The sequence below is a fragment of the Triturus cristatus genome, chromosome 11, assembly GCF_964204655.1.
Source record: "Triturus cristatus chromosome 11, aTriCri1.1, whole genome shotgun sequence".
NCBI classification, from domain to species: Eukaryota; Metazoa; Chordata; class Amphibia; order Caudata; family Salamandridae; genus Triturus; species Triturus cristatus.
In genome coordinates, this window is record NC_140594.1 from 422,322,820 (window position 1) to 422,347,050 (window position 24,231).

Sequence of the window (24,231 nt, forward strand, 5' to 3'; positions counted from 1 at the left end):
AGGCTATAGCTGGTCTGGACAGGTTTTTAATTCTGATACCTTTCACTTACTGCAGCAACTTTACATTGGATCAGCTCTAGCAGGTTTCGATGTGTAAAACAGATGAACAGTAAAGGTGCCTTTTGAGACTAGACATTGAAGATTATAAGCAGGAGATTCTGAGTGGCGCAATCATGCTTTATAAATATGTTCAAGTTCCCTAAGAAAACATTTTAAAAAGGACGTCCAGTCGCACATAAGCAAAAGTGCTCACATACTTCTGTGATCTGTATTGGCCTACATAGTTCTGCAAAATGTACTGAACACCTGGAGGTGTATATATTAGTGTTAATATTTCATGTATACTAATACATAGAAACCTTTTGGTAAACCGTGGATAAGTAAATATTTTAGGCTTCATGTTCTACTGTTTAAGACCTAAGGAACAAATAAACCAGCAACTAATGTTGGACTGTGATAGTACCCATACATGTAGAATTAAAATAAGCAACAGAATTTACAAGAATTCACTTCAGGGAAGATCTTTTTTGGTTACAAAACATTTATTTTTAAAAAAACTAAACAAACCAAACAAAAATAAAGTGGGGTTTTTAGACTGTCCAGATGAGTGCTCAGCACATCAGGAATGCAGGTTCAAGGTAGAGAAGGGGAGGGGGGGGAAGACAGACTGTTCATCGTTGCACTCATACTCTCTCCAATGCTTCCAACATGATGATGCTGTTTCCTCGGATTACCTGTGTACCAAAATAAGAGTAGATTGGCGATCAGGTTTGCCAAAGTGACACTTGCAAACTATAATAGTCTGCCACAAAACACTTTAAATATAAAGACAGTTTAATTGTGAGCATATCTATCAAGTTACCTAGCGAAGAAACTGGTATGCAAAACTTATTTTAAACCTAGGAATGGAACCAATGCACCTCCGCATGAATACAGGCACGATGTTCATACTATCAGTAACACGTGAAAGGGGCTGAACTAGCAGGATTTTCATCTTGGACTGGATTAGCATATTGCGAGCCCAGGGCCTAAGTGTGTTAGGCATGGAATTTTGCTGGGGAGGATGAAGTCCAAGATGGCGCTGCAGCATAATCGTGTGGAAGTGAAGTGCTCTAACGTACCATTTCCCAAGTCAGCGTTAAAGTATCAAGCCAAATTTGCTGGTGCGAATGTTATCCACAAAGAAAAAAAAAAAAGGCGACAACTAAAGGACCCTCGTGTCACAAACTTATCTCAAGACGAAGCACCGATCATGCAAAAAACAATTGACGGACAGACCGGTACACAGATCTGGGCCTAAATCTTTTTTTTTGCTCCCCCTGACACTCCAGTTTAAACCCACCCACATGCAAATCAAGGAGGGGGGGGGGGGGCACTTTGATTTGTGCTGTATTCTGTCCATCGTGTGTGCATCTTTTGTTTTCTCTCCCTGGAGGCACTGACCATGACCTCTGAGTACCTATTGATCGCAAAGTAAAAGTGACGGGAAGAGGGGGGGAACGGGACTGCTGGTGAGTGGCAGTCGAGATGAAGCAAAGGCATGGGATTGGGCCATTGTTTATTACGAAATTAGAGCCCTGAACAGACCAGACAAGCAATGGAAGGACTCAAGGCATTCAAGAAAAGTGCAATCTAGGGCCATGGATAATACCAGAGTGGAAATGGCACTTATGGGAGGAGTATATTCCCTTGACAGTCTTGTCACAAGTGTGTCTAATCAACTTATTTTTCAGACATTTTAAGAATAAATTGAATAAGCAAACTTGTGAGAGGAGACAGAGGATGGATGTAACGGTTTGAGAGGATATCCATCCTCCTCAAGCTCATCTCTGGCAGTTCAATGCACCAGTATGCATGTGTGGCGGCAAGACCATTCATGTTTCTGTAAAAGGCTGACAACCTGGCTTTTTTCACAATAAGCTTTTGCTTTGGGTATCCAGGTTACTGTCTGTTTCTCTGTCTTTTTGCTGCTAGCGTCTTGGAGACTTTTCGGTGATTTGTGCGCTTTATAAGAATATTTGACATTGACAAGGGGAGTAAAGCAACACATGCAAGTTCAGTATCAGGAGCAGAGATGATCAAGGAATGCAATGAGAATCCCAATGATCTGGTGGCTGTAATCACAGAAAAGGTGAGAAGTCACATTGAAGAGTTAGTGTATATACACTGCGATTTACTCCACACAATGGGTTCAGCAATTCAAGGCCTCTGCTAGTCCCTTGCATCCACAGATGAAAAAAACCAGACAAGAAGCCAGAGGGTCCTGCATTCAAACTGGGAGAGTCCCAGCAGTAAGCCTTCAGAGACATGAAAAGGTGGACCCCAAGCCTACAATGAAAACCTGCCACAGAATCGTCGTGCATCTCACACCTACAAGAGAATTTCAATATGTTTACCTTCCATGTAGAAAATGTAAAATATGAAACAACCACCGATTACAGATTTGGCCAAAGACATACAGGCTGTGGGACACTGGGTGCAGCTAATAAGGACACTATCACCTGGGTCAGGCAATCGAGTATACTCAATCAACTGTCTCTCGATTTGAAGACAAAGTGATGGGCATGAGGGACATCAAAAATAACTAAAACGTTGCAGGTTCTTCTGAGACGACAACACTACGTTTCTGGACTCTTTTAGATCGAGCTTGGAGGAGGAAAAATGACTGAAGGAGCCACAAGATTCACATGGAAAAGAGAACCTGAAGTAATTGCGCTTGAAAGACAGGGTTGTGAGGGAGGTCAGGAAAAAAGACTCATTTTTACCAGTGAAAATGAAATCCAGGTGTCCCAAGACTTCTCTAAAACTACTATAATACCATTTACTTGGTAACCGGGAGGCTAACAGACCATATCGATAGACTTAGTGGGAGTTGAAGGTCAAACATCAGCAACTCAGGAGAAACACTACCGGCCACAGAACATTAGCGATTCTTGACAAGTACCCTACTCTCAGAAGTGAGAGAGTCGGACATTGGAACGTTCGAATGGTGCCAGAAGGATACAGCACAGCTGTAAGAGTGGCTGAGGGATGTAGATGACCAAGTGCATGGTTTCATGTCCGGGGCATATCTGTTTACCAACAACACTACAGGTGAAGAAGGGTTTAGTTACATTGCATTTGTTAACAGGGTGGTTTTTTTTTAGTGGAGCTCCAATACATCCTAGCAGTTTCAATCTCTAATAGTTTCTAATGGCATAACTACACATTTATGTGGAACAGAAGAAGCATTCAATTGGGAGAATGGTGTTGATTAAACTTAGAACCATAAGTGCACTTCTATTAAGGCAAAGAGCATTATGTGTAGATGTAGAAGGCAATTTTTGGACGGAGGCAGTGGAAGGATGTTAGTTAGGAGGCTGCCTAGAGAAGGAATTTTTTTTCTAGATTTATGCGTAGTGCTTTCTACTAATGGGTTATGAATGGGCAGCGTATGACCACAGCAAAAACTTCTCAAATGAGTAAAGATTGTACCTACCAAGTATTACACAAGTCAGAGAGACACCCTTAAATGTCAAAAGGGACAGGGTAGATATGACACTATAGAAACAGATTCCCTTTGTGCTACAACTTCATTGGGGTATGAGAATGCTATTGGAAGGATTTGAAGGTGCACTAATTACTCAAACCCTGTCAGACAATACACTTTTTGATATGTGTTAACATGTTTATGTTTTAATTATGTATGGTTTAAATTGAGATACAAAAATAAGGTATTTTGCAGAGATAACTGTTTGTATTCTGCCTTAAATGTGGAGAATTTGTGTTCATACGTGGTTGAATTTTTTTTTTAATGTACTTAACTTGCCAGCACTAAAAAAATTGAATACAGTTTTTACATATTGAGTAAGATGTGTTGGTTTTGTATAATTCTTTGATACAGCCTCTTTCAGGGTTTATACGAGTGATCAGTGCACCTTCAAAGCATTCTCATACCCCAATGAAGTTGTAGGACAAAAAGGGAATCTGTTCCTATAGTTACCAAGTATTAAACTTTCAGGTGTTAAAAGATGGGAAAAGAAGACAGATGTGCCACTGAACATTTTAAGGTGGCAAGCGGATTTTGTCTTTGTAATTTGGCTATTCAAATCCCAAAAAAGTGCTCAGTGAAACACCTCTTAACAGTACACCTTTGAAGACCTTATAAGGAGATTGGAGCTCTAGATTGTTAGTGACTAATCGAAAACCTTAGGCTATAGCAAAGTTCTGCTCCACAGTGCTGACAAAACATTCATGCTGCAGCTGAATTTTCCCACTGACAGAAAAACAACTTTACTGCTTCTCTTTGTTGGTACTATTACTTTCCTGCACATGTAGAATAATTTTACATTTTTAGTAGCTGGAGCAGGTGACTGCAGTTCTTATTAACTGTAGATTAATTTACAATTTCACAATGGCATAAATAGAAAAAGGCAGGCATGAGCAACTTTTTTTTTTTATAAAAGCCAGAAATATAGGTTGAGGCATCAAAACGCAAAACCCAGTCTGTTAAACCATGTAGGAACCAAGTACTACCCCTTAAAGTGTCAATTGCTTATGAAATCCATGAAATATATCAGCAAAACTGCAGTTATTTATTACACACATAATTTGTGCTGCTTTGCATTCTACTTACCACCATTCCGATGGTGTTCTGCTGGCCTCCAGCTGCCATCTCTATAGTTTCGTCAATCACAAGATTCATGAAGGGGTCAAAGCCTCGCAAAATGCCCTGGACATGGCGACCACCGTTTAACTTTACTGTGAGAAAAAACTACCAGTAAGAAGTGGTTGCTGTACACCTTCACCTTTAAACCATCTCAAGAATATATTTAAGTTTCTTTAAATATAAAAGCACGTACAAATAAAACAAGACCGGGTGGGAGAACCTGCACCAGACTTTTACAAACAGAAATGCCAGGGGGGGGTTATGTTCAGTTTGTTGGTATTGTCACCAGCAATCTGCCTACTACAATCAAGCATGGCTCTATTAAGTGCCCATTTAAAACATAATACCAAGTTGATAACTGCATCACGATTTAGGCCCTAAAACTTTTGCCCAACAACACTCAACCCACTGATTATCAGTGTCTGTATGGTGTGAAAGACACTAAAGCAGCAGTTTCTTGATTCAATGCCGATAACAGCTCCTGACGTTCAGCAGAAAGAGCAGAAGATCAATTAACAAAAAATCTATAGCTGGAAAGTAAGCCAATTTGCATACGTTTAACCCCTTTGATGCTCATGACGGAATGGTTCAGTTATGTGCATCGGTACCCCTGTGGTCATGATGGAACCATTCCGTCACAGGGCTTGACAAATCCACTCGCATTTGCGAGGGAGAATTGATGAGGACTAGCTATTTTTAGGTCCTAGTAGGAAGACAAACTAACTTTTGTCCTGTGTCTTTGAAAACGGAGCAAAAGTGACGAGAAGATTTAAAAGCATTTTTATTGCTCACAAAGGGAATGAGCAATAAAGATGCCTTTAAATCTTGTTATCTTGTCACTTTTGCTCCACTTTCAGAGACGGAGGTCAAGTAGGTTGCAGTGAGGTCAAGGGGATTTTCCAAGGGACTAGACCTGCAGGACTAGTACAATTTTTCGAGCCCTGCGTCATGAGGCCAGGGGCATGAAATCCCTCCGCAGCAGACAGCAGAGGGATTTCTATTATTACCCTGTGACCTGGGGGGGGGGGGGGGGGGGGGAGAGCTTCCCCAGCTCCCAAGGCCCCCCCTGGTTTCTGTGCCATGACAATCAGCCTTTAGGCTTATTTCAGTGTCACTTTCTATGTGCTCAGGGGGCTATCTCAGCCCGTAGAAAGACGGGAGAGGTATCATTGGAAAGGGGAGAATATCCCCTTTCCAGTGGTACCCTTCCCCATTAGCCGCCAATCTGCCCCACCAAAGGGCAAAAAGCCCACTAGACGCCAGTGATTTTTTTGGGGCAAATTTGAATTAGGGTGAGGGTTGCCCAAAACGGGCATGCCCATGCCTCCAACCCCCCCCCCCTGCAAAAAATACAGCCTTCCTGCCAACCCCCCCGGACAGATTAGGCAGTAGCCCTCAATCTGCCCCCCCTTTGGGGGCAAAAAGCCCACTAGACGCCAGAGATATTTTTGGGCAAATTTTAATTCAAGGTGGGGGCATTGATTCCACACAAAAATGTGTTTTCTTCAACTAAATGTGAGGTTTGCATGGCATTCTGGGTAGGAAAACGTTGGGGGATCCACGCAAGCCATACCTCATTGTACTCCCCCGGGTGTCTAATTTGTACTCCCCCGGGTGTCTAATTTTCAGAAATGTTTGTGTTTGGTACTTTCCTAAGATGGCTGCCGTGCCCAGGGCCAAAATCTCAGGTGCCCCCCCCCCCCCCAAACCAGGTAGTTTGGCTGTAGGTAATTTTGAAGTCTCCACAGTACAATTTGTGGCCATTTGCTGTTGCAGCCACTATGCCTACCCACACAAGTGAGGTACCATTTTTATCGGGAGACCTGGGGGAACGCTGTGTGGGAGGAAATTTGTGGATTCGCGCAGATTCCAGAAATTTCCCACACAGAATTTTTTTTTTAGAAAAAAGTGAATTTTTGGCAACATTTGAGGTTTACAGGGGATTCTGGGTAGGAAAATAATGGGGGACCCACGCAAGCCATACATTGCTGGACTCCCCCCGGGTGTCTAGTTTCCAATAATGTGTGGGTGGTAGGCTTCCCTACATGGCTGCCGAGCCCCGGGCGAAAAACTCTTGGGACCCCCCCCATGCAAAACCAGGGTGGTTTGTGATAGGTAATTTTGATGTCGCCTCAATAGGTTTTGGGCCCTTACCGGTTGCGGGTCCTTGACCCACCCACGCAAGTGAGGTACCATTTCTATCGGGAGACCTGGAGAAATGCTGGGTTGGTGGAAATTTGTGGATCCACGCAGATTCCAGAACTTTCCACCACAGAAATGGGGGGAAAAGTTGGGTTTTTTTGACAATTTTTTAGGTTTGCAAAGGATTCTGGGTAACAGAACCTGGTGGGAAGCAGTCTCGTCACCCCATCCTGGATTCCTCAGGGTGTCTAGTTTTCAAAAATGTATAGGTTTGCTAGGTTTCCCTAGGTGCCGGCAGAGCTATGATTCAAAAACTACAGCGAGGCACTTTGCCAAAAAAGGGTCATTTTTCACTGCAAAATTGAGGTGTGCCCATGTTGCGTTTTGCGCCGTTTCCTGTCACAGGCACTAGGCCGACCCACACAAGTGAGCTACCATTTTCCTCTGAAGACTTTGGGGAACGCTGGGTGGGGGGAAATTTGTGCATCCACGCAGATTCCAGAACTTTCCACCACAGAAAGGTGGGGGAAATGTGTTTTTTGGAACAAAATTTTATGTTTGCAAGGGATTCTTGGTAACAGAACCTGGTGAGAGGCAGTCAAGTCACCCCATCCTGGATTCCCCTGGTGGTCTAGTTTTCAAAAATGTATAGGTTTGCTAGTTTTCCCTAGGTGCCGGCAGAGCTAGGGTTAAAAAACTAGCGTAGGCACTGCAAAAAAAGGGTTACTTTCCATTGTGAAAATGTGGTGTGTTCACGTTGGGTTTTGAGCCATTTCCTGTCGTGGGCACTATGCCTACCCACACAAGTGAGGTACCATTTTTATCGGAAGACTTAGGGTAATTCAGATTTGTAAAAGCAACCGTTATTACCTATCGACTTTCGATGCATTTCTGCCTTCCAAATGAAAGACAATGTGTAAAAAAAATAGTAATTTTGAAAATTGATCGATAATTCTCATGCTAGTATGAGTATTGCCAATTTCAGAAATGTGCAAATATCTACTGTTTCTAAACTCTATATTTTGTTAACATTTCAGAAATACATAGGTGTCTTTCATACCGATTTTTCCATGTACACATTTTCCCAGAATAGTTGCTATATACCCGGTACATGATAAAAAACCACTGCAAGTCACTGATCAGTTTTTGGCTCTGGGTTCATCGGGTTCTTGGTGAACCTACAAATCCTATATATCCCAACAACCAGGAAGGTCCAGCGGATGCAACGGTATATTGCTTTCATAGAGGTGTCATAATTAAAAGAAGTTACAGGTAAAAACGTTGACAAAAAAGCCTGGTTTTTTTCAACTAATTTTCAATTTTTCCTATATTTTACTGTTAGTTTCTATAACGAAACCTTGGAGGATCTACACCAATGACCCCTTGCTGAATTCCGAATTTTGTCTACTTTTCCAAAATATATAGCTTCCCTGGATCCATTATTGCTTTCATACCCATTTCTACCATTAACTGGAAGGAGGTCGAAGCACAAAAAAATAGCAAAAATAGATAATGTCCCAGAAAAATGCCAAAACTGTGGTTTTCTGACAAAAGTCTGCTTGTCCCTGAAAGCTGGGAAGATGGTGATTTCAGCACCACAACCCCTTTTTTGATACCATTTGCAGGCAAAAACCAAGACGCTTTTATTTGCAGCCCTTTATCCCCCAAAAAACCCAAAATGTAGCTGTATTTTGGCTAATTTCTGGAACCCATCCAAGGGAAACCACAAATCCTGAGTACTTTTAGAATCCCCATGATGTTGGAAGAAAAGGACACAAATTGGGCGTGGATACCTTGTGTGGTCAAATAGTTACAGGGGCCTAAGCGCGCACTACCCCCAAATAGTCAAAAAAATGGCTTAGCAGGGGGGGGGGGGGGAGGGGGGATAGCAGCGAAGTGGCTAAGGATTGGCACATGTTTAAGGAAGCTAACTAAGAGCGAGTGTGTGGTATACAACTCTGGAGAGGATGCACGGTCTTCAGGCATAATACACACCGAGTTATTCAAGATGATAATACTTACATGACAGCTTCTTGTCCATGAACCTAAACAAATAAGAAATATAAAAATTAATACATCAACTACATTTTAAACCTCAAGTCACCCTAAAGCCCCATTAGACAACACTTTATTTCACTCGTGAGTATAACTATACTAGCCTCGTTGCTTTTCGTACGGGGCCACAGCCCCTTCCCCCAATGGTTCGACGGATTTGTACCTCTAGCACTCGATTGTCTCGGCTACCTAATGCTCATGCCGCTTCTTCCCTATGTATAGACACGCCTGGCTCTACGCTCCCTTGTATCCCTGGAGCTCATATCCGTCGGCTCCTCCTGTGTACTCGGATTCTCCCACCCATTTCAAAGAGGAACTTACTTCTTGAGCTCAGGCGGGTGTGCTTTGCTCATGTTGGCGCCTGTTCTTCAGAGAAACCGAGAGAAAGACCAAATCCTCCACTGCACGCGAGTCAGAGCGTTTGACGTCAGCCCGTAAAAGCAACATCCTATCAGCGCAAGATTACACGAACGAGGGACGGTTACGCGTTAACGTCACTACGCATAACAGGATACTGTAAGAGATAAACCGAGAAAGACTAGAATGATGCCTTTATGTTTCACTTTAACAGGATACGATATGTGTAACGTTCAGGCGTCCATCTTGTAACGTGCCTGCCCTCCCAATGCAAAAAGAATAGGACGGGGCATGAATAGCAGGGCAGGTACAAAACGCTTTTGTTTTTATAAATATTTACATTGCGCGAACTCGACGCTTTACACGAGCACCAGTTACGTTACACAAGGACACTTCTACTGAAATAATATACACTACCACAAATCACTTGAATACGGTAGGTTTATCAAACAGCTGCATTTTTTTCTCTTACAGTAGCAACAGAGCAAAATGATGGGGTTAGGTGTTCAATACGAGTGGGAACCGAACATGAAATGGATGTTAATCTGTAACTTTGAATAACGTAACTATGAGATTGATGTGTTTTACTCTTTTAAATGCAGTTAATCTCGTTTGGAGATACTGCCATACTTTTAATAAAAATAATAATTTATAGAGCGATTAGCTTTCACCAACGGCTTCAACCTTTTGAGTGTCCAAGTATGATGAGATTGAATAAAAAAAAAAATTCAAGCTGTCGCATCAAGAATTTTCAATTCTATTAAGAAAGAGAGCATTATGCTTCCCTTTCTTTACTACTTTATTACAGCACCCAGTAAAACCAACATGTATTTGACTACATTACCCATAAATCATAGCTCCCCACTGGCCCTACCTCACCAGTAAGGACCCAACTGCCCTTATAAACGCAAGTGCCGTAACCACTTGTCCGCCTTCTTTGCATCCCTTTAGCACGTTAGTAAAAGGCACAAAAACGGCAGAAATCAAATCAACTTTGAACAGCAACGCTGCAAGTCCAAAATACCAGGAAAAACATGTCCAATTCCATCTCAGAAAGAGACTGTAGTCCGTGGTTGCCAACCAAAATGACACCAGAACTTCCAAGCCTACTTGTTATCTGCACCTGTAAAAAAGAAAACACCGTAAACTACTGTGAAGCCAGAGTTTTTTTAACATGGACGGGACAAATCATATATCGAATACACAGTAGATTGCAACTCTGAACGCAACCTTAAACAGGGTGGGATAATCCTCACCTCTGTGTCCTTAATAGAATTGATATGACAGTTTGAACTGTCAACCAAAAGACATCCCGGCCTTGGGGTGAGAGCAAACTCCTTCCCAGAGAGCTAGGACACCTTGTGGTGAAAGCCAGAAATTCCTGGTAGCCACAAAGCCGATCCACCTGCTTTCGACTAAGACCATCTCCATCGGGACATGGAACATAAGGACCATATACAAAATAGGTAAAACAGCCCAAGTGGCAGATAAAAAAATACAACCTTGCTCTGCCTAACATCAGAGAGACCAGATGGACACAGTCCAGACAGAAAATAGTAGCTCCAGAAGGAATGCTGCTGTATTCTGGACACGAGGAAGAGAACATCCCACACACTCATGGGGTAACACAGATGCTAACGCCAGCAGCCAAGAGAGCTCTGATTGGAAGGGAAGCCCATGGTCCCAGAATAATTACAGCGATCTTCAGCACAAAGAAAACAAGCATTTACAATGCAATGGTCTCGGCAATATTATAGGTAGAGCTATTGGTATTGCTCATTATTTTTTTTATTATTTTTGTATCCCTAAATAAATGGCATAGTCATTTCTATTGGCATTAGCTTTTTTTTGCATATGTGATACCTATTGCATTAGCAGAGAGAGAGTGAGGTAGTGAGATAGAGAGAGAGAGTGAGGTATTGAAATAGAGAGTGAGGTAGTGAGAGAGAGAGAGGTAGATAGAGAGTGAGGTAGTGAGATAGAGAGAGAGAGTGAGGTATTGAAATAGAGAGTGAGGTAGTGAGAGAGTGAGGTAGTGAAAGCTTGAGGTAGTGAGGGAGAGGGATGTTGTGAGGTAGTGATATATAAGCATAGAGTGATGTTGTGATGTAGTGAGATAGAGAGAGGTAGTGAAAGAGAGAGTGAAAGTGAGTTAGTGAGATAGAAAGAGTGAGGTAGTGAGATAGAGAGTGATTGAGGTAGTGAGTGAGAGAGAGTGAAGTTGTGAGGTTGTGAGCTAGAGAGTGAGGTAGGGATGTTTTGAGAGAGAGAAGTTGTGAGATAGTGAGTGTGGTATCTTGTATTCGTTGCCATGCATCTTTCCTGCTTCTCTGCCTTGCTGCTCAGCCAGAGTGCATGTGTTCTGTGTGGATGTGTTGTAGAATGTTGGTGCATGTGATGTAATGGAATGTTGTTATTTGTATTCACTCATTGTAACCAGGGTTTACATCCTGTTTTTTCTTATTGTTGTTTCCGTTAAAGGGGAAGAGATGTGTTATGTCTTTATTGATTCATTATTGATTTATTGTTTCACTCTTTTATCTTTCTTTATTGTGATCTGTTATACAACTTCATTCCATTGTTTAATTGATTCTTCCCTTTACATGCTCTTTGCTGTTCTGCTTATGATATTGTTGAGCAGCATGTATTTCTTGTTGTGATTTGTAAAGAGGGAAGATGTGTGGTATCTTGTATTCGTTGCCATGCATCTTTCCTGCTTCTCTGCCTTGCTGCTCAGCCAGAGTGCATGTGTTCTGTGTGGATGTGTTGTAGAATGTTGGTGCATGTGATGTAATGGAATGTTGGGGATGCCTGGTGGATGGGTGTCAGTTGGAAGGATGGGCTGAGCAGCAAGGGAGCTGCTCCTGGTGGGGTTCATATATGCTGATCTTACCATCTACAATCTTAATCAATAAAACCATCTTCATTTGATTTACATCTCGGCATGAATGGACTTATTTATATTATAACATTGAGGTAGTGAGATAGAGTGGTAACTGGAAAACGGACCGATCCATGACGGAACACAACAGGTGTAAGGGAGACTCCTAAAGCGCACAACTTTCAATGGCCGTTAATCAGCAATAAACCAATGGCCGAGAAAGGTGGGGAATCGTGAACGCTGGTCATAAACTGAACCATTCATCCATTACACATTATGCCGACAATACAAACAAGAAGGTCAAATGCAATCATTTAGATTCCAGGGTGGGACACACTGCTGGGAGGGTGTGAAACAAAGTCAGTGCGACAGTGCATCCATTAGCATGTCTAAATTAGGCTCAACCTAAAAATGTAAATGACACAATAAGAGACCAATGGATGAAAAAGGCTGACTGAAAGCATCTACGATTATATTATTCATAGAATTTTAGTTAAATATAAAGGTCATGTCTAATCCTATATATAAACGATAGACAGGGCTTCGACAGAACTCTTAAACCAATATACTTAAAAAAACAGACTTTCCAACGGGACCACATACACTCACTATGTATCAATATGTCTGGCTGAACGAAGTAGCCTAAAAATGAAGGTGCATTCTGCGATAAATTGTGCAAATGAGGCAGTCACATTTCCCTCCCTGGCATTGTATGCTCCACCGCTGGGTCCTGTTATATCTGGCCGAAGAATCAGGCTGGTGGCACAGCTGGTAGAGCTCAGTCCTATGTGGCACGTGAAACAGAGAGGAGCGTTGTTAGGCTGGAGACACACTGGGGGCAACAGCGTATTTCCTCGGAAGTGAAAAGTTCCAATAATTGCCGAGTGGTCACCGCCTAAATCACAGAGCAACATCCTCCGGTGGCGAGGTAGTAAGCGCTATGCAAATGTTATAGTACGAATCCACACAATACATTAGTGCCTTAACCATCCCGCATTCAGCAAAACCACACGTAAGATGGCCTCTGCTCTACAGTCGCACTCCACCTCACACATGCGTGTTCTAAACTGTTCTTAAAAGTTTACATTTTGGCAGTCCTACCAATGCATTCATTTTGCCGTTTATATTTGGATTCCCTTACCTACTAAGAAACTGTTTACAAAGCACAAACGTGACACCTCCCACTGGCATAGCATTAGGGTCTGACTGCAGCGACTGTCATCAAGAAGTGAGGTGAGTCAATCGGAATGCCTGCTTACATTGACTGATACGATAAGGGAGGCTCTATAGGAGGCAGGAGGGGCAAAAAAATGGCGGGTGGAAGCTTCGAAACTTTTTCGGATTCGGGGGCGTGTTCCTGCTGTTCGAAAAAGGGCGTGGCTAAAAAGTGGAAAGAACAGCACGGAACACGCCCCCGAATCTGAAAAAGACGGAGCCTATTTGGAGGGACGGCTCTCTCCTCCAATAGCTGGCCTCCGTTTAGGAAGCCAGCCAATGGAGGAGAAGCAAAAAGAGAGGCGGGCTAAATAGCCACTCTAAGAAACATTAAATCTCCGACTTCCGGTTTTGCCTTCGGCAGACCGGACGGTCCTCGACCTAAAAAGGATCAATATGAATTTTATCCAGTGCTATGCACCTACAAATGACAACAAAGAAGAGGAAAATCAACCGTTTTATAAGACTCCAGTCCATCCTGGAGAAATGCCTTGAGAGAGACATCACCATAATAATGGGGGACCTGAATGCCAAGATTGGCAACAACACTGTGTACAATAAAATCATGGGCAACCATGACCTTGGCAATATGAATAAGAATGGTGAAAGGCTCGCAGATCACTATGCCCTGAACAGTCTAGCAGTAGTGTATTCCCACACAAAAAAATACACAGGACTGGGTTCTCCAAAGGGGAGTAATCAGGACTAATCCAGCCCGTTTTCCTCACACTTGCACCACCACCCTCGAATTTATGATGAAGGGGGGAAACACATAATGCAGGTTCCCTGCCTAAGACTGAAGGAAGGCATTTGAACTCACTGACAGAGGATCCGGCCAACAACTGAAGAAATCCAGAAGCTGTGCATTCAAACGTGATGCAAAGAGAGCCACTACATAAGGACCCCACAGCTGATTGAGGAATTGGAAGTCTTTGGGATGAAGCTTCCAGTCGCTGGAGTCCTGAAGGAAGCATCCAATCAGCTATTACGTTTGTGTGGCCAGGAATGCATTTTGCTGGTACAGAGACTGATTCTGTAGGCAGTGATGCCAGAAATCCTTGGTGATCTCCGCCAAGTGGTACAACCACGTATCCACAAAGGCGGATGTGGCGACTTCTCCACCATAGACAAGGCGCGAACATATCTCAAATTATTTTTCCACGGTGGCCTTTTTGGGTGAGACAGGTGCTTCTGGGGTCACACATCCGGTCATGGATCCTTTCAGGCCTTTTCTAGAGGATACGGCGCAGAGGTTATGGATGTTACTCCGGTAGAGATACCTTCTACATGACCATACCGCCAGGCACTCGGGCAGGCTCCAGAAAAACTCCTTCCAGGGAGGAAGCAATCCCTCCAATACTGCCCTTCTAGGTAAGGATCATCCCTCCTTCGGAGGTGATTTTAGGCGGAAGGCTCAGACAGTTTGTTAGCACACAAAACGCTTGGATCCTGAAGACCATCTGGGGTTACAAGATAGAGCTTTACGACTCTCAGGTTCAGGAGTCCTTCCCATTCCCCTACCATTTTTCCTACTGCAAAAGTGTATATATAGACTACAAAATCCAGGAACTCCTAGACAAATAGGCCATTGTGCTCGCCCATATGGATGCCTGAAACAGCATGGCTATATTCGACAGCGTTCTGGATGTGATCATAGTCGGATGCCAGCAGATAGGACGGGGGAGCGAGATGCAGTCCGATCTCTACGGGAGGCAGGTGGTCTCAAGAGGAACTCCATCTTCATATCAACTGTCTGGAGCTCCTGGTGGGGTCCTTTGCGATAAAGAGGCTTTGTCCTCTTTTAAACAAGACCCACGAGTCACCTCAAAAGATTAATATTTGACAGGACATCGAGTTTATTGAGGGTGAATACTGTGCCATACTATATCTAAATTCCAATCCATCCACCATCTCTTGGAGTAAGCATTGTTGACTCCCATCCATTCATTTTGGAGAGTCAATTTTACAAATGTAATAAATCGGTAATCCTTCTGGAATTAAATATTGTTTTAGGCTCTAGGATTCCAATGATAAACAACAGTATTCACCACAAACTGCCTTAAGACCGCAGAAAAGGCCTCACAATTTCATTATGCCTTTATTTGGTTATCTGCAAGCATTAAGAACACTTAGAAATAGGCTCAAAGCCAGGAAGCAATTTTGGAGAGGATGTGGCCTAACGGCTAGAGCGGTCGACATTGAAGCTGGGGAGCCAGGTTTGAGTCTCAGAAACTACGCTCAACATCCTGTGGTTCTGGGCAAATCACTTAATCTCCTCGTGCCAAACAAAAAAAAAAAAAATGTGTCTGTCTGTAACGAAACTTGTGCTCATGTAAAGCGCTCGGATACCTTCGGGTCAAGGTCACGCTATATAAAACTATTTAAACAAGCATTGGCATAGCCAATAGGTCTCGCCTTTGGGACCTTATAAGTGTTTAGCCATGCAACAGTTGTTGTTGCACCAAGGATATTGTGCTGCTTAACTAAATACTTATAAGGTCCCAAAAGCGAGACCTATTGGCTATGCCAATGCTTGGATGCAAGGCGGAGGGGAGAAGGGTGCAAGGCAGAGGGGAGAAGGAGAAGGGTGCAAGGCAGAGGGGGAGAAGGGTGCAAGGCAGAGGGGGAGAAGGGTGCAAGGCAGAGGGGGAGAAGGGTGCAAGGGGGAGGGGGAGAAGGGTGCAAGGGGGAGGGGGAGGCGGAGGGGGAGAAGGGTGCAAGGGGGAGAAGAGTGCATGGGGGAGGGGGAGAAGGGTGCAAGGAGGAGGGGGAGAAGGATGCAAGGGGGAGGGGGAGAAGGGTGAAAGGGGAGGGGGAGAAGGGTGCAAGGGGGAGGGGGAGAAGGGTGCAAGGCAGAAGGGAGAAGGATAAAAGGCAGAGGGGAGAAGGGTGCGAGGGGGAGAAGGGTGCAAGGGGGAGGGGGAGAAGGGTGCAAGGCAGAGGGGGAGAAGGGTTCAAGGTGAAGAAGGGTGGAAGGCGGAAGGGGAGAAGGGTGCAAGGCGGAAGGGTGCAAGGTGGAAGGGGAGAAGGGTGCAAGGTGGAAGGGTGCAAGGTGTAGAAGTGTGCAGGTTGGAGGCGGAGAAGGGTGCAAGGCGGAGGGGAGAAGGGTGAAAGGCAGAGGGGAGAAGGCTGCAAGGTGGAGGGGAGAAGGGTGAAAGGCAGAGGGGAGAAGGCTGCAAGGTGGAGGGGAGAAGGGTGCAAGGTGGAGGGGAGAAGGGTGCAAGGTGGAGGGGGAGAAGGGTGCAAGGCAGAGGGGAGAAGGGTGCAAGGCAGAGGGGAGAAGGGTGCAAGGCAGAGGGGAGAAGGGTGCAAGGCAGAGGGGAGAAGGGTGCAAGGCGGAGACGGGTGCAAGGTGGAATGGGAGAAGGGTTCAAGGCAGAAGGGGAGAAGGGTGCAAGGCAGATGTGGAGAAGGGTGCAAGGTGGAGGGGGAGAAGGGTGCAAGGCAGAGGGGGAGAAGGGTGCAAGGCAGAGGGGGAGAAGGGTGCAAGGCAGAGGGGGAGAAGGGTGCAAGGCGGAGGGGGAGAAGGGTGCAAGGTGGAGGGGGAGAAGGGTGCAAGGCAGAGGGGGAGAAGGGTGCAAGGCAGAGGGGGAGAAGGGTGCAAGGCAGAGGGGGAGAAGGGTGCAAGGCAGAGGGGGAGAAGGGTGCAAGGCAGAGGGGGAGAAGGGTGCAAGGCAGAGCATGAGGAGCGTCTAGCAGCACCAGGCCTGCCAGCAGTTTTTACGGACCCCTATACAAACAACTATGCAGGGCCCCAAGTCACAAGCGCCTGTTTCGAAGTTTTAAAATAAAGTGTTATTGGAAAGAGAAAACAGTAGCTCCAGTCTCCGCTATCAACTAATGATTTCAAATGCGTCAGCTGACATGAAAAAACACAAAATGCTAGCTTCAAAACCTATGCATAGATTTTATAGCAAAAGCATCGGTGCTGTCAAAGTGCAGGGTCTGAGGAAGAGAGTCCCTTTGGCAGTCCTTGAGTGTCTGCATCAAGGTGTGACTGCATCAGTGCTCCCTTTACACACGGTATCACAATCAGCGGCTGTCTCCTCCCGCGCGTGGCGGTGTCTGGGGCCTCAGAATATATTATGATGGTGCCGAGGCCTCTAAACAGCAGCAGGCTCGGTATTAGCGAGAACATGCTCTGCATACAGCGTGGACCCGTTCTCATCAGAGCAGCGCGGGCCAGACACGGCTGGGGCTGGAAGCTTCTCATCACAGCCAGCGTGTTTACCAAGGAGACGTGTCCTTGGCAATCACTGGCCCCAAATTCATTCTCTGCAGGTCTCACTAGGGAAGTAGCCGATCCCGAGCCGGCGGGGGCCCGAGGGGCGGCCGCACAGGGCTAAAGTCAGAGGGACCTTTATGAGGGCAGCAACTTCTGCTGGTAGCGAGAGGAGGGGGTGGGGTGTGCACAGCGAGGGATACAGGTGAGCGGGGGGGAGAGTGTAGAGGGATAGAAGGGACAGAAGGTGAGAAGGGGTGAGTGGGCACGAAAGGAGGGAGGGCTCAGAGAGATTCAAAAGGGGGCTCTGGTGAAAAGGGGCGAGCAGGAGGGTTTCAAGGTGAGATGGGGTGAATGTAGCAGAGAGGAAGTGAAACAGGAGACGGGTGTGACAGGGGGGAAGGCGGCACAGGGAGGGATACAGGTGAGAAGGGTGTAAAGGAGTGGGGCGTGGGGAGGGGAGGGGAGGTAGCAAAACGAAGTAAAGAGAGGAGCCAGGTGAGCAAGAGAGATGTAGATATATTAGAAAAAGAAGGCATTAGGGAGAGAGAGACAGGGATGGGGCTTGTGAAAAGGGGAGACGCGAGAGAAAGTGACTGAGGATGAAACCGATGCAGACAGGGAGTGAGACAGTGAGCAGGTGTGTAAATGAGGTATGGGGGAAGAAGGAAGTGGGTGAGCGAAGGGCCTTGGAGAGATATCGAGGAACGAGGAAAAAGAGAGGCCAGAGGGAGTATATGTGACTGGAAGGAAGAGGCCGGGTGTGCAGAGAGGCCGCGAGAAGGGGATGCAGGGCGAGATGAGAGCGGGTCAGCAGCAGGGAAACAGGTGGGGGCGAAGGGGAACAGAAATGTATAGAGGCGGACAAGGGGAGGCCGACGAGCAGTACAGAAGGGGAGATCAGAGGGGCGAGGAGGCGAAAGAGAGGGGGGCTAAGTGAGTGGGTGAAATGGGGACAAGGTGGAAGGGAAGCGGCAAAAAGGAGAACAGGTGGAAAAAAAGGAGCTCAAGGAAATCTGATGCTGGAGGGGAAAGAACGACAGATGTAGCGAAGCGCGGGGTGAGACGGGGTTGAAGGGAAGATAGGGATCAATAGGAAAGAGGTGTGTAGCAAGAGGAAGGGGAGGAGAGGTGGACGAAAATGAGGGAGGAAGAAGGGATCACAACGGAGCCATGAAAGAAAAGTGAGATAAGAAGTGCAAAAAGGAGGTAAAGGGGAGGGGCGTGGTGAAGAGGGGAAGGTTCACAAAGCAGCGGAGACACACTAAAATGTTATGAAAGACGGTGTGCAGGAAGAAAGTGCAGGGGGTGGGATAAAGGTGAGAGAGAAGAAAGATCACAGGTTAGAAGAGATACAGAGAACCAAAGAGGACGGAGAATAGAAAGACAAGAAGAAACGGGGTGACGCTCACGCCAGGGATAACAGGAGGAGAGGCACAGATAACACGAGGAGAAGGCGCACGGCCGTAAAAGTAACACGGCTGTGAAAATACTGGCTCACTGAGAACAGCAAAGCGGCCGCGAAAGAGAAAGTGATCGCGATCAAGCACGGCGAGCGATGCGCTTAATGAGCATGACGAGGAAAGCCATATGGCGGCTCTGCTTGCAAGCTGTAAGCCGGCCATGGTAGCATTTTGTGAAGCCCTTACTAAAAGTCTCGCCAGACCATCGCATGCGCTGGGTCAGGTGAGACCTAAAAAGATTTTTTTTTTTAAAAGCACGCGCTTTGCAGCGACAACAAAATATTCTGGTAATAAACACTGTATTATCAATCTGGCAAGGTACCCAATATTGTGGCTTGTCCTTATTAATACAATCCTTGGGCCTAGCTATTAAAAACACTTCCACCCCCAATGGTGGTCCCTGCTTGACTTCAATCCCCATGTGATCAAATTGTGTGCTCCTTGGTAATCGCCTTTTGAACTTATTCCTCTGCTCCTTTTTTTCGGTAATATCGATCTGTGATACGAAAACTGGACAGGAACCGTACATAAATTGTATATAATCAGAGGAAAAAGAGAACCCAGTTTCACACACTATTTACCAAAATGTGCAATTGTGGGGAAGTTACAGGTGTTGGATCAAAAGGTCCTATGTTGTAGTCTTGATTTACCTAGTTTACAAAACCACTTGAATTATGTCCTCCATATGCCTCTGCCTTCTAATGTAAGAACTTTGAAATAAGCAAGCTACAGCTGGGTGCAGGTCATAGGACAAATATTTAAAGATGGTTTAACTGTCTAAAAATCAATAAGATTGGCCACCCCATCATAATTGTTATCAGCGGTGGCCAGCACTGATTGGAGGTAGGGGGGGCGGGAGGACATGGGAGGTAGGGGCGGGGGGATGTGGCGGGGTGGGGGAGGAGGAGGATGGTGGGCGTGAGCGGGAATACTTTTTTAAATTTATTTTTTAAACGTACGGTCTTGCCACTTCCTCGCCTCTGTAGTCCTCCCTCGCTTGGCCTTACCAGAAGCACACCCAGGCGACCAGTCAGTCAATCACAACGCTACCTTAGCAGCGTTGTGTTTGGTCTGAGCACCAAGTTTCGGGACTCAGACGCTGACTGGTAGACTAGGCATGTTCTCCATGTATGCGGTAATGCAGCCTAGATGGAGAACATGCAAAGTACGCAAGGCTCTTTTGGGGGCCCGAGCGAGCCAGCCAAGCAGTCACTTCACACATTAGGAGGGTGCTACCACTTCTCCCCTGCCCCCGCCCCATAACCCAAAGCAGGCGGAAGTAGGAGAAAATAAAATGATAATGCGAGTTATCATTTTATTTTACCTTTGTGTCACAGCAAAAAAGCAGTGAGGCGACGCTCCTCTACCTTAGCAGAGAAGCCGCCACTGATTGTTATTGTTAATTAGCATAACATATGTACGTTCGCAAGACAGCAAGACAAACTGCCCATCCAGCAGAAGGGACGCCTCTCACTGCAAGACACCGGTATGTGAGTGAACACCCCCAGTGTGCTTAACTACTTATACTGAGGACAGCACTTTCTCGGACTTGAATTCATCCCATCTTGACTGTGGTAGCTGCGTGACCTCAGGTGTGTACTGGAGAGTCCAGGCGGGAATGGTGGGAGAGAAGATGCGAGGTAGGAGGCTGCCAGTCACTGGCAGCTGGTATCAGGAGGAGACTGCGGTCTGGAGCCAGGGAAATGACCAAAGCCCCTACAATCATGAGTCCACACTGCTGATTTAGTCTAATTGGGGAAACATGTTGTTTGCCCTTGCTACCGGCCTGAGCACTTTTTCCACTTCTGGTGTGGTGTAAGCACCAAAGTAAGGTCCTCAACTGCACATCCCTCCGCGGAACCTACTTGATTGAACTGCACCACTTTGTAGACCCTGTGACTACCACAGAATGTTAGCGAGTGACATGGAAGTGGCAATTATAAAAAATTAACTTTAACTTGATTCACATTGCTAGTGCAATCACTAGCAATGTGCTGCAGAACCAGTTTTGAGTGGTCCTCTTTTAAATGCCCTCACCACACTGTTTTCTAGACACAGCCTTTGTGTAGTGATGCTCCTCACAGCAAGGCAGTGTCCAGCGCGGTGCACTCATAACTGAGGTACAAAGAGCTGAATATGGCTGTCATAAGCCCAAATGAAAGTGTGATTAAGGAAGACAAAAGGCTCTCCTTCACCTTGCATAATGTAGTCCTACCCTTCACCCCTACCATCTACAAACAGGCAGTGGGGCAGGAAGTCTAATATGCAGCCACTTGCTAGCAAGGTCTTCATTGAATTTCTAAAGGCAGCCTTGTCTCTTTCATCCTCACCTTAATGTCCAGATCACCAGCCGTAGGAATGAAATCAATACACCTCCTCTGAGCGGGGACGCTGTCCTCACCCTCCATGTTGTGTCATGTCAAACCAAAGGAATTCAAATGGATCCCATATTGCTTTTCAATTAATACTGTGAGCCAAACATGAAGACGAACATCAGAAGACATCCACTCAAGCATCTGCTGAATCTCCCTCTCAGTGTAGGCATCATTTACTCATATATTTTCCATCATTTCTATGATCCAAAGGTTACTGCTTCCTTTGAACACAGTCTAAGTCTAGTGGTAGCCTAACAGCGGACAGACTTTTTGCCTGTTTCGATTGTCTATAAAAAACACAGTATAGCACTATCTTGCGTGCACATAATGCTGTTCCTTTCTACAGTCTTGCATCCTCAAATGGCATGCCATCTCAAAAAGCATCTCTATACTGCTAAAAACGTCCACGATAATCTGACATTTACTTAAAATGGCTGATTGATGCCTCTCATTTTTTCTTTCAAATGGCCGCTCCCCTTTAATTTGCTACTTGTCTCCTCTGACCACAACCTACTCTAAGAAATATACATATTTGCCGTAATCTTTATTAATGTATTTTTGTAAATGTTTGTAAATTACCCACAACTCAAAGGTCACAACCTCTCCTTCTTTAAAAGTCTTAATCCTGAAACCTACCACCACCTAATCCCTTCTAGCTCATTTATTAATCCCACCAATCCCAAAGTCTAATCGACCACAAAGAAACAGGAGTAAAAGAATTGAATGGTTATTAATTAAAACTGGACTAATCACTAACCTTGGCTTCCAGAACAGTATGTTAACCTAAGTAAAGTGCTTCAACACCTCATCAGGGCTATTAAGTGCTATATCAATACAATACAATATAATACAGTTTCCGTTCTTAGTGGAACACTTATATTCTCTTTGATGTCTATTCCGCACCTTCACATAACACACTCACAAAACAATAATCACACGGACAAAAAAAAACACAACTTATTTTTTGTTTAATTTGGTAAATACTTTTATAGATCATAAAATAGATTATAAAATAAAACAAAAAACACATGAGACCTGTTGTAAACAACAAAGGTGAAGCAATCTTGTTTCCCTTGGTTAGAAGTCTGTGATTGAGGGGACTACTCACTGCCTCCGTATTTACGCCAGACCACCAAACCAACCTCCCAAATGACACAGTTTTGTGTTCTGTGCCTCAGTACTTTCAACAACAGGACAGAGTTAGCATGAGCCCTTCCAAATCCCGGGGAAACGGGAACTGCGTTCCTCTCAATATCAAAATTCTTGGTAACATGTTAGGGCCCATGATAGGTCCAGGCATTCTCTCATGTCTTCGAATCTTCTTGTTTTTTCACTGAATTAACATTAATAATCCATCTCTATAGTTCACTACTAGGAGCTGGGCTGTGGCAGGAGGTTTCAGTTGGCAGACAGTTTCACCAGAAAAGCGAGTGTGCCTCTGAAAGTTCGCTAGAGTGGGAGAATCGGTCATACAAAAGCGAGTTTGTGAGGTAATTTATATGAGACCAGTCAAACACACCTCTAGGAGGTATCGGCTTACCAGGCTAACATTCCTATTTCACTAAAGGCAAGTTCCTCTCAAATCTGACCCGAAACATCAACCCCTCTCCAACACTGATCTTTCAGAGATATTGATATGCAGGTAAATTTCCTGTGTTTGCCCTAGGCTAGCTCTGAATATCTGGCAATTAATTCACAACTAAAACCTGTGAACAACAATTATTGGCTGCACAATTACATTGAAGTCGAATTACAAGTAGCTGCATATTGGACACTGGAAGAAAGTGGATGACACTTGGTGGATAGGAATGATTTACTGTGGAGGGGTCTGTCGGGCAAAACTAAGTTCCTAACTTTGAATCTGGTCACTCATGCTGCTTGAGAATAAAGTGCCCGGGTGTTAAATCTCCCCTCCCACCTTGCCGTTGGGCGCTGAAGAACTTGCTTGGGTCTTCCAAGAGCATCTGAGGAGCCTTTGTGGTAAATGCACTAACTGTGTGGGAAAGCACAGTGAACATTAAATCTAGCAGGTGTCCCTGATTACACAGAGTTAATCATTTCCCCAAACTGGCATACATGCTGTCATACAAATCTTAGATGCCCTTTGCAGGTTATGGTCTAAAAGCCTGCTTTGCTTTCTGTTCCAACCGATGGTACGTGCCTCCTCGGCTGTGCCCTTCTGCACCGCTCCAATGCGTAACATTTTCCACCAATGAAGCCTAGCTATTGAGCAATGGATGCCAAGCTTTCTTTCAGCTTCCGAGTCATGCTGGGGATTAGGTTCATGTGCTCGTCTGCACACCGGGAGACACAGTTTTCTAGTTGCAGCTTGACCTGAGGCTCCTTTCCGCCAGAGTCTAGGGCATCTTTGGCCTTGTCATTGCAGTTCATAGTACAGCGAGCCAACCGGTTCTGAAAGTCAAATAATAGCAACAAGTCAAGAATTTATTGACGGATCCTAACGTGCAACATGACGTACAGTTAGGTAACCAATACCTAATAATTAAAGGTCATAAGTAGGGAAAGTGGTCTATATGTGTAGAGGTTAAGATTACATTTGGAATTGTATAAAAATAGGTAGCTATTTTGGCTAGTACAAATACATTTTAATTTGAAAATTGCTGCTTTAATATATACTTTAAGCTTGAAGCTTTCTTCAACACCTTTCTAATTACACAGGGGAGGTACACAAATGGGATATCCAAAATATTTTTTCATCAATAGGACCCAAGATAGAATACTTATTAATATGAAGCACAGACAGCAATGTCCAGATGCAGATATTTGAGAGGCATGGTAAAGTTGTAGACAATTCTTATTCTGCCATTTGGTCTAACTGTGCGTTTTATTATTAGGGGGAAAGGGTTGTTTAT

At 44.9% G+C, this 24,231-nt stretch overlaps 2 protein-coding genes across 2 annotated transcripts in view; both read right to left on the bottom strand.

Annotated features, from left to right (window-relative positions):
• Positions 1–521: 521 nt before the first annotated feature.
• Positions 522–9,300, bottom strand: SNRPG (small nuclear ribonucleoprotein polypeptide G). The gene is made up of 4 exons (XM_085636223.1): positions 9,167–9,300; positions 8,813–8,835; positions 4,616–4,740; positions 522–734 (listed from the first exon to the last, which is right to left on the bottom strand). The coding sequence occupies exons 1-4, from the start codon at positions 9,196–9,198 to the stop codon at positions 684–686; spliced, it is 231 nt and encodes a 76-aa protein (XP_085492349.1). The 5' UTR covers positions 9,199–9,300; the 3' UTR covers positions 522–683.
• Positions 9,301–22,307: 13,007 nt separating this feature from the next.
• The window catches only part of TIMCC (TIM double twin CX3C motif chaperone), a 34,808-nt gene continuing 32,884 nt past the window's right edge, over positions 22,308–24,231 (bottom strand). The window contains exon 3 of the mRNA XM_085636226.1: positions 22,308–23,770. Coding sequence (XP_085492352.1) covers positions 23,582–23,770 — 189 coding nt within the window. The 3' untranslated portion in view covers positions 22,308–23,581. The remainder of the gene's footprint in view (positions 23,771–24,231) is intronic.

Bases quoted from the DNA above. Each gene is read 5' to 3' on its own strand.
- SNRPG (XM_085636223.1), bottom strand. From the start codon at position 9,198: ATGAGCAAAGCACACCCGCCTGAGCTCAAGAA. The intron at 8,836-9,166 runs GTAAGTTCCTCT...TTATTTGTTTAG, and splicing joins CACCCGCCTGAGCTCAAGAA to GTTCATGGACAAGAAGCTGT. The intron at 4,741-8,812 runs GTAAGTATTATC...TTTTTCTCACAG, and splicing joins CATGGACAAGAAGCTGTCAT to TAAAGTTAAACGGTGGTCGC.